The sequence below is a fragment of the Lampetra fluviatilis genome, chromosome 50 (genome assembly GCF_964198595.1).
Source record: "Lampetra fluviatilis chromosome 50, kcLamFluv1.1, whole genome shotgun sequence".
NCBI lineage: Eukaryota > Metazoa > Chordata > Hyperoartia > Petromyzontiformes > Petromyzontidae > Lampetra > Lampetra fluviatilis.
This window is the reverse complement of record NC_136324.1, coordinates 7,102,327-7,121,002: the sequence shown is the minus strand read 5'-3', so window position 1 is coordinate 7,121,002 and position 18,676 is coordinate 7,102,327. Positions and strand designations below refer to the sequence as shown.

At 48.2% G+C, this 18,676-nt stretch overlaps 1 protein-coding gene across 1 annotated transcript in view; it reads right to left on the bottom strand.

Moving 5' to 3' along the window:
* The window catches only part of LOC144948672 (sorting nexin-9-like), a 44,339-nt gene that overhangs the window by 5,200 nt on the left and 20,463 nt on the right, over window positions 1–18,676 (bottom strand). Inside the window, exons 4-16 of the mRNA XM_078878320.1 lie at window positions 16,516–16,612; window positions 15,325–15,451; window positions 14,607–14,694; window positions 13,322–13,447; window positions 12,102–12,219; window positions 11,664–11,794; window positions 10,296–10,402; window positions 9,261–9,364; window positions 7,288–7,365; window positions 5,885–5,961; window positions 4,136–4,225; window positions 2,381–2,495; window positions 1,415–1,506 (exon numbers count right to left, since the gene is read on the bottom strand). Of these exons, the coding sequence (XP_078734446.1) occupies window positions 1,415–1,506; window positions 2,381–2,495; window positions 4,136–4,225; window positions 5,885–5,961; window positions 7,288–7,365; window positions 9,261–9,364; window positions 10,296–10,402; window positions 11,664–11,794; window positions 12,102–12,219; window positions 13,322–13,447; window positions 14,607–14,694; window positions 15,325–15,451; window positions 16,516–16,612 (1,350 nt within the window). The remainder of the gene's footprint in view (window positions 1–1,414; window positions 1,507–2,380; window positions 2,496–4,135; window positions 4,226–5,884; window positions 5,962–7,287; window positions 7,366–9,260; window positions 9,365–10,295; window positions 10,403–11,663; window positions 11,795–12,101; window positions 12,220–13,321; window positions 13,448–14,606; window positions 14,695–15,324; window positions 15,452–16,515; window positions 16,613–18,676) is intronic.

Here is an 18,676-nt window from a genome sequence, read left to right as displayed (position 1 = left end):
AACTATTTAAACCATTTTTATTTTAGCAGGTAAGGCCCACTGAGCTGATCACAAATGATAGCTCAACGAAGTTGCTTATCAATTGGAAGTTTATAGAAGCCAAATTCTCTAAACACATGTTTCGAAATGCGGAGGGAAAAGCCGAAGGACCCGGAGAAATATCCACGCGACCACGCGGAGATAGACACGCAAACTCCAAATATACAACAGGCATCAGGGTCGGGATCGAACCCACATGCTGCAGCATGCCAGGCGAGGTAGTTAACATCTCACCACCGTGGCTCCCTGCAATCAAGCAATCCTACAAGGTAACATCGAGTGGTACAGCCGTGCTCAAACACATACAAGCGGCGTGTTGGCTTCACAGATATAAATAAATATAACATTCATTGGTTGGCTTAAAAAAATCTTAATATGCATCTATAGAGGAAAGGCTTGCCACCTTCACACTCATTTGCTGTCCCTCAGCGATTGTGCGAGATGCGATTTGCACGAAAGACAACACTCACAAAAAAAACTAAACATATTCTATATAAATACTTATATATAATTATAAAAGGTGACGTTTCGGGCAGTGGGCCTTCTTCTTTGCTATGGAGAAGGAGCATTTCCCGAAATATTCCCAATGATTTTTTTCTCTCCCTTTAGGGCATATTAATAACATTACACAGCCTTTCAAAATCCAATGCTGGATGAGAGCCCTCTCCATGCTGTGTCGACGATGCTGTTCAGTGGTGGGTTGGTGAATGGGGTGGCCTGGGACTTATTTAGATCTCACTTCGCCACTGATGTCAACTGTGGCTGGGAATCGAGACCAGGTCGCCAGGTGTTATGGATCTCCGTTTGATTAAAGGCCGTGATGCAAATGTGCAATTTCGTTGCAACTGCTGTGGGTTGCGACCGGATTGCACTAATTTGCGTTGCGTCAGTCGCCTGAGATGAAACACTTTATGCAACCGAGTGCAATGCAATCGAATGCAATTCTGCGAGTTCGAGAACATGATCGATTCAGTTCGCTGAGTTCGTAGCGCATCACGCTAACCACTGCAACAACCGCTCTCCGTGCACTCGTATGCACGTGATCGGTGTTGCCACACAATTCTAACTCGTTCACTTGATTGGATTACCGTTGGATTGTGACGATGACCCGGCTCAATAATCGGGCGAGAAAAAAAAGTGTGCAACAGCACAGCGCGTCCGATTGCACGGCGCGACGACAACACAACGACAGCGATGCGATCGATAAATAATTCGCTGCGTAATCGCATCCAATCGATCGTTATGCCACATCACTGGGCCGGGTTCGCTACCGCCGGGAGAACGCAGCGGCACCGGCAGCCCTCGCGCGCTGGTCTCCGAGGCCGCCGAAACGGCGGTGTGTTGCATTATGCGCTGTGGCAGGGGGGACACTCGCCTTCTGGTGCAGCTGGATCTGATTGTAGAGCAGCTGGCGCACGCTCTCCTTGTAGTCGCGGATGCGGCTCTCGTGGAAGTTGTTGACCTCGGCTGCAACGGCAAGCAGGGGGCCCCCCCCCTCCCAAGTTAACGCAAAGGAAGAAATATCGGCGAGACGTGTGTGCGTGGATCCTGTGAAGATTTCCAAAAATGCGATTGCCCCCCCCCTCCTGCCCCCGACAGTTTTTGAATTGGAGATAATATTGGTACGTCACGCGTGATGATGTCGACTGCGGGAGCGGCGTGCACGGCGAGTGAGGTTATCTGCTTGGCCGAGAAGGCTTGCCCATTATCCTTGGTTTGTTATGGCCAAGTTTTGTACAACACTTCCATCAATAAGGCCGGGTTTTCTATTGGGAAAGTCTCGATGAACAACACTCCTCTGTAGTAAATTGTTGCTTATATTAGGTCATCTTCACGATGACCTACGAACCTGGCTCAACACCGCGAGATGCGGGCAACGTCATGGCGCAGATGTGCACAATGACAGCACCAGCCCGCGCCAGCCAGCAAAACTTTTTTCGCACATAGTATGAATATCTCATTGAGGGGTGGAGGGGCGGTGGTGGTGTCCGGTGAGCGGTTAGTGCGCAGTGCTACAAACCCGGCAACCCGAGTTTGATTCCCGCTCACGGCCAACATCGGTGACGAATATCTTAACCGACCCTGGACCTCCCCTAGGTAGACTCAGCCTCCAATAACTACCTGGTGCAGTGTATAAACATCCCCACTAGGGCGGCAAAGGCGGCCAGGCATGGTGCTGGCCACCCACCCCAAAGTGTGCCGTTCCGGGCCTTCATAGGTGCTCGCTAACAGCACTTGCCCCAACAGTCTGATAAGGCTATACGGGGATCTTTGTCTTTGGTGTCTGGTGGGGGGGGGGGGGGGGCGGAGAGGAGGCGATGGGGCGCGTGCTCGTCCTCACCCTGCAGGCCGAGCGACATGACGTGCACTCTCTGCACAACTCCGTCCTTCTCTCCGGCGGCCATCTTGTTAATCTGGATCAGCCGGTCGCACTCCTTGATCTTGTCGAGTCCCGCCTGCCGGACGGGCGAGGCGGCAACCACGCCACGGCGGGGACAAAGCACACGGCGTTGGCGTTGGCATTGCCTTGCGGAGATTTGGCCCGCCGGCGGTGACCTGCAAGACTAAAAACTAGAACTAAACTAATTTCATTTTACCAGGTAAGGCCCACTCAGCTATGTAGCTCTTTTTTCAGAACGAAGTGGCTTATCATTACGTGGAAATGTATAGCAGCCAAATACTCAAAAACGCATGTCTCTAAATGCGGAGGGAAAAACCGGAGGACCCGTCAAAAAAAATCCACGCGACCAAATAGAGAGCATGCAGGGTCGGGATCGAAAATCAACGACCTCCTGTCTGCCTGGCGAGGTAATTCACATCTAGCCACTGCAGCACCACCAGTCGTGGCCAGACAGCCTGGCGGAAGGCCGCTGTAGAGGCGGCGTTTCACGAGGCCGCCGTGTGGTACCAGCAGACGTGTGGACGCTCATTGCTCTTTTAGATCAAATCAGGGTTAGCTGCTCAATGTTGATGAGAAGTAATTTTTTTTTATGATGATTTTTATGATGAAGGTACACGTGTTTGCGATGACGTTAAGTAAGTTTGTGTGCAGGTGGAGTGTTCTTCCTTTGTATGCACGGACTTGTATTTAAGAGCTTGTCTCTTGGAATGTTGCCTCACTTGATACAGTAAATTTAGCTGTGACGGTCCCACCTGATGACGGAGACTTGTGTTGCCTCCGAAACGTCGTGATTTATAAAAAATTTTCTATTGTTATTTCTATTATTTTTATTTATTATTATTTTTTTACCTACGTGACTTTACCGAAAAAACCGATGAATACGAATCCTTGCAGTCACGAAAGCTTCAAATCTAGAATCTCTCTGCAAACTCCAATTTCCCTCCAAATGTAAACAGAATGAACGTGGAAATGGCCAAACATCCCAAGTGAGGGAGTCTTGAGAGTCAGCAAGGTCGTCAAAGGTCGACAAAGAAATAATCATTTTAACTTGTACCGCGCTGCGTGGTAGTCACTCACTCTCGGTGAGCCAGTGCCAAATACACCTACCCCCAAGTTCTGCGGTCCCCTATATATTAAGATGTTGTCAGCCATCTTCTTGGTTCTTTCGCTAAAGTCACATAGAAGGGAAGTAATAAAATAATAAAAATTTAACATAATAAGCAGCCGTCCTCAGGGTTTCACCTGAGGACGGCTGCTTGCGTTGTGGCCGAAACGTCGTGAGAATTGTTTTATTATGTTTGATTTTTATTATTTTATTACTTCCCTTCTACGTGACTTTACTGAAAGAACCAAGAAGATGAATCCCTGCAGTCACGAAAGCTTTAAATCGAACTGTTGTCAGCCAATTAATGAGTGTTTAAATATGGGAGGAAACTGGAGCACCTGGAGAAAACCCATGCATGCGAGGGGGTAACACTCTATCCCATGTAAATTGAACAGAAGCTTTTAGTTCACACTTGCTGTACCGCTTTCTCCTGGCAAGCCAGGGAATGGCACCCTTAACTCCCATGGGAAGGTAATTTTGCAACATCTGTCTGTGATCCTCCAACCCCCACCTCCACGGTGCTGGAACACAGGCGTGCGCATAGCCACCACCGCCCAGCTAAAATGATCATTCCTGTGGGAGAAAAGCACCTTTTGAATGGAGAGAATTTCAGGAAAGCCAGAGAGGAGACTTTTGTATTCACAGCTTGAGTCCAGGAAGAGACGGAGATCCATCTTGGACTGGAGAAACACACCACGAGTGCGCTTGCTATTATATCAGGACATCATCACTCACTTCTCCTAAAGACATCAACTCCACTTGAAATGTGGATGCTCAATTTACGATCGCGACTCAAACCGTATCCGCGTGAAGAATCATCATCAGCTGGATGTAGGGCTCACCAAGCCGTCGCTGTCTCTCGCAATATTTTATACAACTCTTGACAATGGAATTGTAACCCTAACGCTAACCCAAACAACAACCTAATGGCCCACAATAGCCTCAGCAATAGCATTTACACCAACAATAAAACAATACCATTACCATAACCACAATGCAAGCAATGTCGTTTTTTCTGACGATAATCATAGCACTAACCTGAAAATGACAACACCGAAACCCAAAACTAGCCCTTATGTTCGTATCACCTATAACTCTAATGCCATCACTTACACGAGCACCGACACAGAGCTACATTCCAATCTAACAATCATTTCCATTATTGTGAAAAATATACGTAACAAGCAGACATGCGTCTCCTTCATATATCTGTCTCTCCACGTAAAACTAATTACGGTATTTTTTTTTACACAACCCATTATTCACACAGCCTTTTGGGAGTGCACAAATTCAGCAGCGTTGATTCAAGACAAGCAAAGCTCTGGACCGTTCTAGAGTTTTGCTTGCACAGGACTGACTCAATGTCGCTGTAATTATGCACTCCAAGAAGGCCGTGGGGTGATAGAGTTTGCGGATTTTTTTTATTTTCCAAGGCGACGTATTATCTGCTTATCTATTTTATTGCATTCTAACAAGCCATCGAACAAAGACGGCCCTCTGGGATGCTCTTCTTTCCAATATTAGGAAGCTACTGGAGCTATGCACTTTAAAATCTAGATTGAAAACTAATTTCCTTAGAACTGCTCTTTGTGTTCAGTTTTGTGTCCTTCCCCCGCACCTCTGATTAGCACAGTTGGCTATGTACAGTGCGAAAGAAGTTCAACGTACAGTAAACCATCGATTATCTAGCGGCTTCGGGGGGAAGGGGGCGCCGGATTTTCAAAAACGCCGGATAATCACATCATGATTTTGCACATTCTTGCGTAACATTATGTTTATAGGTGTTGTAAATGTTTTAATTTTGTTTACCATATGCAATTGGCATAAATAAACATACAAATAGACAAAACATATCTTACTGTAAAAAGTTACTGTATTTACTGTACCGTACTTAGCAGTCCAATCTCGAAGAGACTCTGCATGGGGTGATGTACTATGCTCTTGTTTCAACAACATGTGTTTGACGATCGCTGGACTGGTATAGCCTTCAGACCGGTGCTCCAGCGAACGCTGAATTACATGCACTTTTCGCCGCATCGCGCTGTATATTTTTTGTTATTTCTGTAGTTTTTCGTCATGAAAAATGTATATACCTGCAGTATTTTCATCGTTTAAGTTGGTAAGTGTAGTGTATAATGTACCGTATATATTTGACACTAAAATCAAGCGAAGCTACTTTTTTTGTCAAGTACACGGTGCCGGATAATGTTGGAAGCAGCTGGATAATCGCGCGCCGGATAACCGATGGTCAACTGTGCACGTGTACATAGTGCGTTGACATTAACGCTATCGCTAAGCCACTGATTAGCAGCAGCGATAACTTTAGCCCACAATCTCACCTGGCTGGCCACAAGGTCCCCAATCTCAGTGTAGGTCTTCCCGGCGAAGGAGAGCGCATTGGTGAGCGACCCCTCAGCTTGAGAAGCATTTGAGTCCATATTAGGGTGCGGAGATCACAGCAGACACACATTGCAATTGATTCACATAACCTTCTAATAATTATTATTGGTATTATTATTATTATATATTATTATTATTGCATCTGATGGTTCGACAGGAATGTCACCATTGCATCTGCTACGGGTCTCCTCGTGATCGAGAGCTCAGTTCGAGGGAGACGGCCGTCACTTTGTGGACACGTCGCCCCGTCTTGATGCGTAAACTCCTGCAGCAAATTGCGCAACTTCAGTTGGCGGTCGACGTTCGAAGTGAATGGTGCCACCCTCCCCGTGGTCGCCCCCGACCCCCCCACCCGTGATCCGTGGATCGAACAAATCACTCGAGACGCCGGATATGGCAGCCAAGAGCAGTTTATGCGAACGCTGTCGCAAGAGGTCACATGCTTGGCGCAACGGTCCTACGCAGACTATGCGCGACGAATTATTATTATACAAAATATAAAAAATTATTACTATTACATATTTGTCCAGCTAAGCCACACCGAGTCCAAGGAATATTCTACAAGAGGGTCCTTCTACATTCGGTTTTCTTTTACGTGAAGACGTCTTCAGCCAGTGTTGATACAAATTGGAGGAAACCGGAGCAACCCGGAGAAAACCTACGCGGGCGAGGGGGCAACCCCCTCGTATCCCTGTACAGATCGAAACAGATGGAGATTATTCGATTTGCCGTACTGCCTTCTCCTGGAGAACCAGAGTACGGAAATGAGCTCCACATGTGCGTGATCCACCAACTCTCGCAGCCTCCACAATGCTGGATCACAGCCATGCATAGCCCCCCACCAAATGTTAACACGTTCCCGGATAGTGGGCGATTGATAAGCCTGACACTCTAGTCAAAATCCACTGGGTTTGTGGGACTGAAGTTTGCCACGCGCCGTGAAACGTCAACTAGCGTGCAGTAACTGCAAATAAACTCTTAATTATTACGGTTCCATCTCCCGGCGCGGCAGTTCAAACACTAGTTCACGTTTTTTTAAATTGCCAACTCACCCCCAATGCCTCTGTCCACCCAGCAGCATCAATGGGGAACAACCCAATCGATCGGCAGGTCGCGTATGATGGGCTACAGTGCAACTACTCTCACCCCTTGCAAGACGTACTTGCCAGCCTGGAAGAGTAGGCCAAATACCTTCTACCAGGGGCTCTCTATAACGCTCTCTCTGGTGGAGGCCCTTCCGTCAGCACTTTGCTCGAGCGAACAATTTCAGGGCTGCACCTCTACCTTTGAAGTTTAGTTGGTCCCGAGTTAGTTAGTTGGTCCCGAGTAGTACGGTGCTTACCGTGATGGTTGCTCATGCTGAAAGACTGTGAAACGTCCTTCAAGGCTTTCCCCAGACCTCGATAATCCTTGGGAAGTTCTGGAAGATGACACGGAAAAGCGTAAGTAGAATACTAAGAACTCTCCATTCGCACGGAGAGTCCGGTGATCCCTAAACCGGCTGCGGCGACTCGCATCGCAAGAGTGGGTCGCACTCATTACACAAAGTACTTGCTACAAATGAACCACAATACCTTGTTGATCTCGTCAAGGATCATAAGCCATCACGTGAACTCCGGTCATACTCGCAGCGGATTCTAGCTAGCCATCGAACGTAGACGATCACCTCATCGCGTGTTTTCAGATGTGCTTCTGCGGCCGTCTGGAATGCTTTTCCTTCCCATATTAAGAAGCAACTGTAGCTATGCACTTTTGAATCTAAATAAAAAACTAAAACATTTTAGAACTTATTTTTCTGTTTAGTTTGCTGTCCTCCCCCTGCACCTTCGATTAGCAAGGTTGGGTACGTGCGGTGCGAAAGAAGTTCAATATAAATACATTTCAAGGGGTGTCTTCAAACACCCACAGACCATTACCCCCTGCATGCTGTGAAGGCTTTAAAGCGCATCTGTCTTGTGCTAACACAAACCTCACGGAACCTGGAGCGGATAAATGTAGTACAAATCAAGTTAATATATCAAAATCGAAGTGATTTCCTGCTCAAATGAGCACTGGGGATGGTGCTCATATCCAGCTTACAGCCCACCAATACAATAATGGACATTCCACATTCCTCTGGCGTGGGCAAGTCTAATCCATAGGGTTAACCATTGTTAACCTCATCACCAAGTGGTTCCTATTTATCGACCCAAGAGGAATGATGGGCTGAGTCAGCTCCTGCCAACCAGGAATTGAACTCGCAACCTTCCAATTGTGAGCGGCTTGCTCCAAGGCCGTAAAATAAAAAAAAAATTCACGAACACATGGGATGGACTTTTTATAAATGTTTTACAATAATGTCTAATAGTGTATTGTATTACATTGCTCTGTTTTAACTGTTTTACCTCTTCTTGTTTCATTGTATGTAACGGCAGAGATTAGGGATTAATAAAATACAACCATAACTACAATCATATAAACATGAATCTATTTTATAGCGATATATTGGGGGGGACATTTTGAGCATATTTGAATATTGGGGGGGGGGGGGATGCCCCCCCCAATATATATTATAATTACGGCCTTGGCTTGCTCTACAACTGAACTACCTGGCCACATATAATAAATATTCTCTTACATGTGAACTTGAGTGCATTTAATAGGTGACCAGGTCAAGAGAAAGGAAATGACCACAGTTGAGAATAAAATTTCACCACTGGCAAATCCAGAACCTGACTCTCAGTGGCGCTGGCTCAAGAGCTTAGACACGGGCGATCAGCATTAGTACCAACATGAGCCAGCTACCCAGACACATCAACAATGATTACATTGCTGCTCTAAGAGAAATTTTGGTCATCGGGAAGCCACCGCACCCCTACGCCTATTGTCCCCATCCACCACTAGCTCCTGTCCCTACCTCCTACTGCCATGCAAGCACACTCCCACTCCCCTTCCACAACCCACACCATTACCCAAACAAGCCCAAAAACCCCCCGTCTGGGGAGAAGGGGAGGGGTCTAAACAGATAGAGGCAGGGCCTAGAGAATAAGGGGCGGGTCCTAAAAAGGAAAGGAGCCCAAAGAGGAATAGGTGGAGCCTAATCAGGAAGGGGTGGGGATTAAAGAGTAAGGGGGCAGGGCTTAGAGAGGTTAAACTTCTCTGTTGATTTAAGGTGATAGAAGCATAGAATTAAATATGCGCAGCAGGCGGCGTAGCTTTGATGCCGCAGATGCAGCCACAAGTCACATTATACCAAGACTGCCTGGTATCGCAGCCTGCGGGAACACACGTGCCCACACCCTGCGCACAACGGCCCAGTTACGGCGTCTGGAGCACCTGTGGTGCATCGGCGGTAGTGCACGTTTCCAACGGCGAGCAGCTGCTTCACGCTGTCGTCCGCTGAACGGAAAAACTTCCCGAAATTATCTACCCTTTTCTCCCTGCAAAACACACAAAGCACACGGCACGGCGGTCATTTTGTCTCGTAGGTCCAACGAGAACGTGAGCTGGTCGCTTCAGTTTCCTGAAGAATCTGCAAGCACACGTATGTCAAACAACACGCGGGCAAGCCGGAAACCTATCGGAGAGCTGTAGAGCACAACCGCGAAAATCTTAGGCAGTAGAGTGCTGTTGTGTTTTATTTTCATAAACCGAGCAATGAAATAGCTTTGTTGTTCTTGAAAGGACTTTGTTGTTCTTGATTTTAAAAATGCTATTTCATTCAAGTTCAAGTTCATTTTTTAGGTATAGCCCTGTGAGCCATTCGGCTATTGAATCGGGTGCAGCCGCAACAAAAAAAAACAAAAATGTTGAGATGTGTGCGGTGATAATGCACACGAGGAGATTATCGACTGTGCCGGTGAATTATAAAACCAAAAAGATACCTGGGAGTTTTTTTTAATTTACAAAAAGAAAATCAATTAATTGGCAGAAGGATTCATATTTAAAAAAGAATTCATTTTTTAATGCCAGCGCTTCCCATGCCATGTTGGTCATTGGAGTTGCTTAGCCAAACTTCAATACGCTGGTCAATGCGGATTGGTGAAGGTGGAGACCTGCACCAATTTAATGTCACTAGCTGTCTATGTTATCCGTGGTCCGGAATTTAATTCAGATCATTGTTTTCATAGTACGGTGCATTGGCCATTGCACAACCGCTCCACTTCCTTGCAAAGATTAACGTTTCCCAAATCCCAAGGTCATGTTTTACCGGCGAGGCTCCCGTGAGGTTCAGGCTGCCAGACCGGTTGCCCCGTTTGAACGGGGGGGGGCGGGGGGCTCACGGAAAACCTTCCTCGAGAGATTCCACCAGCCCGTGGACTTAATTGTCTCCCTGTAGTGATCACAGTGTTCCCGCAGGGTCTGACTCACATCTCATCTGCGTGGAATTCCACGGCGTTGAACATTTCAAGTTTAGAGAATATCGCTCCCCCGACTGCGTCATCCTTCTCCGCACGTCTCTTGCCTTCCTTCCACTCCTGGTGGTGAACACATGTAAAGAGAAACCACTTCGTCACCGACATCATCATCATCATCAACATTATCGTCTTTGTCGTCGTGGTGCATTCTGTAGGTTTACAAGCATACGTCTCAAGGAGCTGGTTAATGTAAAGTTGATGTTTCAATTTCAACAACCACCTATCAATTTATTAGATGGAATTAAATCACCCAAAGCCAGATCCACACTTGCACAACCAGATCGCTGAGCAAATCAATGCTTGGAAATTTAATCTGCCTCAACTTGTGAGCAACTCGTTACACAACTGCTCACAACCAGTTGCAGAGGCGTTCACATATTAGCAATTCAGTTGCATGCAACTAAGTTGTACAACTGACGACTCAGATGTCAATCTGGCTTAAGGGGGTTGACTCTAACTCAGTGTGCCGAGATGTCAAAGGCTCGCTGGCACAGAGTCATTGGACAGGCCCCAAGACTCATGGGCTAAATGACTGTGATGGATGGCAGACGCACCTCCAACAGCCTTGGGGGTGGGTGTCTATCGAAGACAGGCATAGTATGTGCTGGGCAGCGCCTTGCCATGAGGGTGCTGCTGGAGAATAGCTTTCTATAGCAACGTCTGGTAATTCAAAGGAGACGGATGTTCGTTATTTGGAACGCTGCGCACTTGAGTCGGCGGCCGATGGTCGAAGCGGACGGATTACGAGCCCACGCAGGAATGGCGCCGCTCCCGTGGCCGCACCACCCCCCGTCCCCCCAACAACACTCAGATCGGACAAATCACTCACGAAACCGGAATGACGGCGAGAGCAGCCTTTGCCAATGATGCCATGAGAGGTCATGCGGTCGGTGACACGGTCCTTTGATAACAAGTTCGACTTCTAATGCGCCGCCGACGCACGCTGTTCGGAGGCGCAAGGAAGGCAGCAGCCACGCGGTGAGCCGGCACCAACAATTGCCCAAGCTCTGCGGTCCTCTATTTGTGAAGGTGTTATCGGTCACTTATCGAGTGTGTACATGTGGGAGAAAACCGGAGCGCCCGTAGAAAGCCCAGGCGCGCGAGGGGGCAACACTCTGTCCCGTACAGACGGAACAGGTAGAGTTCACATTTTAATGAATGCATACTTTGGAGTGTGGCTGATAAAAAAAAGTGTACAGAAACAAAACATTGTAAAAATTTAAATGAGTAACGACAATGACAACATGACAATAATTCAACCCAACGGACGACGCAATTGTGGTGGCTCTGGTGACGTGCGGCACACCCAGCCCCGAGCGACCTTCTCGGTGGCGGCGTGCAGGAAGTGCTGGAAGACGGAGCTCGAGGACAGGATGGGGTGAAGGCAGATGCGCGACATCCACGCCTGCAGCCGCTCCATCCTCAACGCCACAAAGTCGTCCTCAAAGCGCCCTGCGTGTCGGGATGTGGCGGCAGATTAGGTGGAGATTGGGGGGGCACGGGGGGGGGGGGCACAGGGGGGAGGGGGGGCAGGGTCGACGTGGCTCCGGCTCGTCGTGCCGAGTGAAACCTTGCGGGTGCGGTGTGCGGAACCTCGGAGGGGTCACCCATCCCGAGCTGACGCTCCCATTGCTTTAGTCTGACCTTGTCAATCATTTGATGTTTTATTGTACGATTTCTTTTCTCGTTCTTTTCATAATCGTTTCACAGATGATGATGATGACATGCCGAGGGCAAGAGGCATGCTGGGAGCACTCACCTGCCACCTGCTTGTCGGGGAGCGACGGGATGAGAACCATCGCCGAGAACTTGCTTATCAGCCGCTCCAGCAGCCAATCAAAATGTTTGTAGCGTCGGGACACGGGTTTTAGGCTGTCCTGCAGGGTCAGGCACGGGGTCAGAGTTAGTGCAGTAAGGCAGCACCTCCTGAAGACCTAGGTTACAGCTCTAGGGCTCAGTGATTAGCATGGTTGGCTACGTACTGTGCGAAATAAGTTCAACATACATGCATACATAATGTCCGTGTCAAGATACCGAGGTAAAATTTTTGCGCTAGAGGCAGGTCCACACCTCTTTCGGCCTGGGTTTGTCCCCTGTGGCTGGGTGTCTCTGATGTGCAGGTTAAGAAGCCATCAGCTCCTAATACTGTAATGCGTTTAAAACTCAGTGATGGATGTATCTCAGAAGGGTGGTCTGTCTTTGTCAGAACATTCAGCTGGCACCTTGACGCCTGAGTTCAAGGCCATGGGTTGACCTAATAGTAGACTTGAGTTTTCATATCTAGCATGACTCTCGTCTCAGCACAGCTGAACTAATATCTACTTTTGACTATTCAACCGAGCCACGCCAGGGCCGTGTCGAGCCAGCCTGGCACGGCTCACGAGACGCCAGGCTGTTTTTCCACTGCAGAAGTGGGCCGTGTCGCTGACATCACACACAATATACGAGATACTATTTTTTATTTAAGCAGGTAAGGCCCACTGAGCTATATAGCTCTTTTCCAAACGCGACCTGGCCAGACATGATAACCCAATGAAGTGGCTTATCACGTGGACATTTATAGTAGTAGCCAAATACTCTAAACGCATTAAACGTGAAGTGAAAACCCGGAGGACCTGGATAAAAATCCACGCGACCACGGAAAGAACACGCAAACTCCGAATATACAGGCGTCAGGGTTGGGATCGAAGCCATGACCTCCTGTATACCAGGCGAGGTAACTGACATCTCGCCACTGCGCAACCCAAACGTGTAATTATCCCCACTTCTGGCCCTGCTTGGCCCCCCGAGTCAGACTCAGATGTCTTGTGAGGCCAGCGCATCTTAGTTTGGTTCCAAATCGGAATGGCAAATAGCCGGTGGGAATCCACCAATATTGGGAGGGTGGCACGCTGGCTCAGCTCGTATGTGCCAGTGGAAAAAGAGGGATCAGTGTCTTAAAAAGAGTGTGTCGCTGTCATGCAGCACTCCAGTGCTTACGTTAGGGGTTATTTGGTACTCGATGAAGCTCTTCATGCCGTGCAGTTTGGTGGATTTCTTTGGTGAAGAGATGACGCAGACGAGATTATCGGAGGATGTCTCCCACACAGGGCCTGACTCGCCCATCTGTGCACGCACACACACATGCACACGCAATCACATACACAGGCAGATCAACATTGGTAACAACAACCGCCGTCACTTACCAAGTGGTGGCGATGTCATGACGGTATTTATGCCAGGATAGGTGCACTTTGACGCCACTTGAAGTTTCAAAGGCTGGCCGGTAGGAGGTCACGGGACAGGCCCAGGTGTTTTGGGTTAACTAAATAAGATGGCTGTAAAATGTGCCACTCGCGCTCCCCACTGCGCCACCACACCGCTTGAGCCGCCCGGCGCTCCACTCGTTCTTGTGATCATCACTCCTCCGCCTCCCGTTGTTGCTGCAAGGCGGCTGCCTTCAACTTCCCAGTAGTATCCTTCACGAGCTTACTCCATCCAGGCCGATATTGACACCGCTGCTACCGGTTGTCGGCAAACCAAACACGTGCCGCACCCATTTATCCTCCGTTGTTCGGCAAATCAGATGCTCTTTTGGGCCAGCATGGGTAGGGTTAGACCTACAATTAAGCGGTTATGGAAACCCAGGGTAATTAACCCACGTTTCTGTTGCAGAAGAAGCGTACTCTATTAGCCATCAAACAAAAATGAATTACTGCATGCTTTTGCGGCCGTCTGGAACGCTCTTCCTTACGATATTAGGATGCCACTGGAGCGATTGACTTTTAAATCTAGATTGAAAACTATTTTCTTTATAACTGCTTTTTATGTTTCGTTTTGTTGTCCTTCCCCCGCAGCTCCGTTTAGCACAGCTGGCTACGTACGGTGCAAAAGAAGTTGAACATACACACACACACTTACTCTTTGGATTGCACTCTCATGCTCACATGTCCTTTGGATTGCACTCTCATGCTCACATGCCCTACAGTCCATCTCTCACAATCGCTGGCCCCACCCTCTTGCTCGATGCGGCAACCCCCCCTCTCTCCACCCCCGCTCTCGGGTCTATATAATGCCTCATCCACATCAGTCTCATTCTCTCACCTGAAGACGGTCGCTTGTTTTTGCGATCGAAACGTCGTGAAATATTATTCTTTCTACCTACGTGACTTTACCGAAAGAACCAAAGAGTATGGATTCCTGCAGTCACGAAAGCTTCAAATCAAGATACATACACTTGGCCTGAGTAAATGCGAGTGAGTGAGTGAATGAAAGTGCAACTTACAACCAAGGGGATCCTGTCAGTCCTGGTCACTGTGCACTTGCCCAGGAGGTAGTTGTCCAAATTCAGCTTCCCCATTGGCAGCGCCAGCCTAATGGGAGCATTGGGGAAGAAAGCATGGACCTCAGAGTTGCCCGGCAATAGAGCTGCTCTATGCAGTTATATATTCAGTTGATGTACACCTTGCCTATTAATCTGTAAAAGGAAATTGGGCAAGTTGAATTAACATGAGATAAGAGGTGTTCATATCGTCCATGACCTCTTGCCTCACACCATCACTATGATTGTGCTTATCGACCCAAGAAAGCCTCACCGAGTCTCTTTTTCAGCTGGGTCCTGTCGAGTTTTCACAGTCGCGGGAGATGATTGCTCTGCGTGATGATTGCAATCGAGTAATTTACGGGTTAATTTTATTTTATTTTTGGCAAACTTGGACAACGCTGGCACACAATAGCCTGCTCTTACGAATGACGTCGCGGGATCATGATACGAATTGACCACGTGACGTGAATTCAGGACTTTAGAAGTGGGGTTGGATTGGTACCCTGACTCGGCTATTACGAACCCATTCAGGGGGGACACTACGTCTACAGGTTAGTGAGCACACGACCTCAGAGGGGCCGGCTCATTGCTGCGCCCCCAGGAACAGCACGAGACAGTGGAAGGGAGTTTTCGGGGGGGGGGGGAGTGAGAAGTCCCGATTCCCGTGGGCGGCTCGCACCTGTTGAGGCCCAGGAGGGTGGAGGCTGCGTTCGCGCGCCCCTGCCTGGGGCTGCCCTGGGGAACCCCACGTTGCGAGCCGGCCTTCGCTCCCTCCCCATCGCTGTCCTCCCAGCTGTCGGAATCTGCTGCAGGTGCGATCGGGCGAGAGGCTGTGTAATGATTGACAACAACGACAACCACAACAGCAGCAACAACAAGCATTGCAGTTTTAAAACGTATCGACATGTGGTTTTTTTCGTGCAGGAGTACGAGTTAGATGAGCAGTGAAACGAAAGCAAAATCTGTTAAAGCAGTTACATTTTTTTAAGTTGTGTTTAAAAAAAAAATCACTGTTTGAGGTTACTCAGAACTGCGAACAAATTACTTCACAGTGTGAACTGCTAAAGTTACTTGCACAATTTAGCAATAAATCACGTACTTATAACAAACGTTTAAACATCACATGTGAGAGTTGCTTATGTAAACTGTAAGCAAAATTTCCTAATCGGATTCATGGAACCGATTCATTGGTAATGTAATCCATCACGTAAACAATCGGCTACGTAATACCTGCTGAAAACACTTCATAAATCAATTCTGCTAGAAAAGGAGGGTGCTTGCCTGAAACATCTCTATTTTAGAAATATATTTTTTGGTTACCCTTTGGGGCAGTAGTATTGACGAAAATGTTGGCACTTTAATGAACGTGCAGAGTAAAACACCATTCAATCAAAACATCACAACCTTGCCTCTGTGCTGTGGAGGACAGGCATGTCCCGAGGACATGAATGGCTTGCCACTGTGATGAGATGTTAACTACCTCGCCTGGTATGGAGGAGGTCGTGGGTTCGATCCTGACCCTGACTACTGCATATGTGGAAGATTGTATGTTCTCCTCCCGTGGTTGCGTGGATTTTTCTCCAGGTCCTCCGGCTTTTTCCTCCACATTTAGAAACATGCATTTAGAATATTTGGCCGCGATGAATGTCCACATAATTATAATAAGCCACTTCATTGGGCTATCATTTGTGGCCAGGTCGATTCTGAAAAAGAGCTATATAGCTCAGTGAGCCTCACCTGGTAAAATAAAAAGTTTACTTCATGATGAACACTCCGAGTTAAGGCTACGTGCGCACGGCCATGGTGACGGCAATTGTTTTACATCACAGGCAATAATAATACTGCATTTCAGTTTAATCTGAAGTTCGACCTTGTTGCTGATTGGGCCACGTTCCTGGGTCGTAGGTCGCCTGCTCTGTCCAGGTCGGTGCATCGTCCGGTGGAGGTAGGCTCTCTTCGTTGAACACCTGCAGCACACACAACGCACACCGCCACCCTCGTGACCTCAGCGCTGCTGCAAGTGGAGCCACTCATCTGCAAAGTTAAACACAGCACCTGGTGATGCTGCTGCTTTCGCTGCGTTGACAGTAGTGCATGAGCACAACTAACACGATCTCAATACATTCGTCCAATAACCACACTGCGGTTAGCATGGTTGGCTACGTACTGTGCGAAAGTTCAACATACATACATACGAAATAAAAAAATATGTATCATAGGCAATGGCTCGGGCAATGACCTTTCTTCGTAGCATATGGTGATTGCATCTCTCCGGCCACTATATTTATGCTATGAAGAAGGGCCATCAGCTGAAAATTTGCCTATTGTATATTTTCAATCTGATGTTGAAGTCTAGAGAATCAGAGGGGCACATCTACGTCATGAATGGCTCCATGAAAAAAGGCAGCGCCATTGACAAATGTGTTCAGTTTTACTAATCTGCAACGGATGAGCCTGCAGACTGCAATCTGGAAGTGGGGTTGGCGGATCATGGATGGACACGTCCTCCCTCGCCATTTCCAAGCAAGCCATCTGATAATGGTGTGTGAGACGTACTACTGCAGAGGTTTTTGTGGCTGCGTTGCATAGCTGCCCGATGCTTTGTCGGGCTGCACCGTGCGATGTTCGGTGTGATGTCCAACGTTACACTCAAAGAACCGATGAATCGGTCTTAACATAGCCTTAACAGACTGTAGGAGGAAGTGCTGTTAGCGAGCACCTATGAAGGCCGGAACGGCACGAGGGGGTGGGTGGCCAGCACCACACCCGGACGCCTTTGTCTCCCCAGTAGCGATGTTTACACACCACACCAGGTACTCATTTGAGGCGGAGTCGACCTAGGGGAGGCCCAGGACCGGGTCAGATAATAGTCACTGGTGTTGGTCGTGAGCTGGAATCGAACTCGGGCGCTAAACTGCTACACTACCGCTCCTCGCGCGCAAAGACATCCACGCTCACACACAAAGGCAAAAATACAGTACTTTCCCCAGACTTCTGGGGCAAGTACTGTTAGCAAGAAACTTATCAAGGCTGGCATGAGCGGTGGGTGGCCAGCATCACGCCTGGCCTACTTTATCTCCCCGTTGCTGATGTTTACACACGGCTCCCGGTTGGGGGTTGACTGGGCGCGGCGGTGTCGACAATGGCGGAGCCAGGATTTTCAGGTAGGGGGGGCAACCCCTCCAGCAATGAAAAATGATAGAGGAGTTGGTAGTAAGTAAGGACTTGTCCCTTGCTTTTTATTCGACGCGTGTGCGACAATGGCGCAGCCATCGATCGAGGGTCGAATTCGAACCGTGTTGTGTGATCGGCATCGCGCTCGCTGAAGGTGAATGCCTTCAGGGAAGTCGTGTCCTGTATACGCAACTGTGCACAATTCTGTGAGTCACTTACAACTGCTTTGCCGTTACTTATTGCCAATTATGGACTCAGACTATTGTCCTATCATCTCATAGAGTCCCTGGCACGTAATAATATGCTACACAGTGGCAGTGGGGGTCGCAAAATGCCGATTTATTACTAATAAACCCCAATGATTCGATCGAAATTAGGGATTTCAATCAGATCATTGGGGGGGCACGTGCCACCCCCCCCCCACTGGCTCTGCCAGTGGGTGGCGAGATGTTAACCACCTCGCCTGGTATACAGAAGGTTGTGGGTTCGATCCCGACCCTGACGCCTGCTGCTGTATATTTGGAGTTTGCGTGTCTCTCTCCCCGTGGTCGCGTGGATTTTTCTCCGGGTCCTCTGCTTTTTACCTCCATATTTAGAATCAACGTGCGTTCAGAGTATTTGGCTGCTATAAATTTCCACGTGATAAGCCACTTTGTTGAGCTATCATTTGTGATAGCCAGGTCGCTTCTGAAAAGCAGCTACTATATGGCTCAGTGGGCTTAACCTGGTAAATAAAAAAAATAAAGATTATAGTTTTAGACTCGGCCCAGCATCACTCTGGGGTCAATGGAATGAGCAATGTATCACTTTGTGGGGAATTAAAAGTTGGTTCAATGGAGAGACTCGCCCCCGCCATA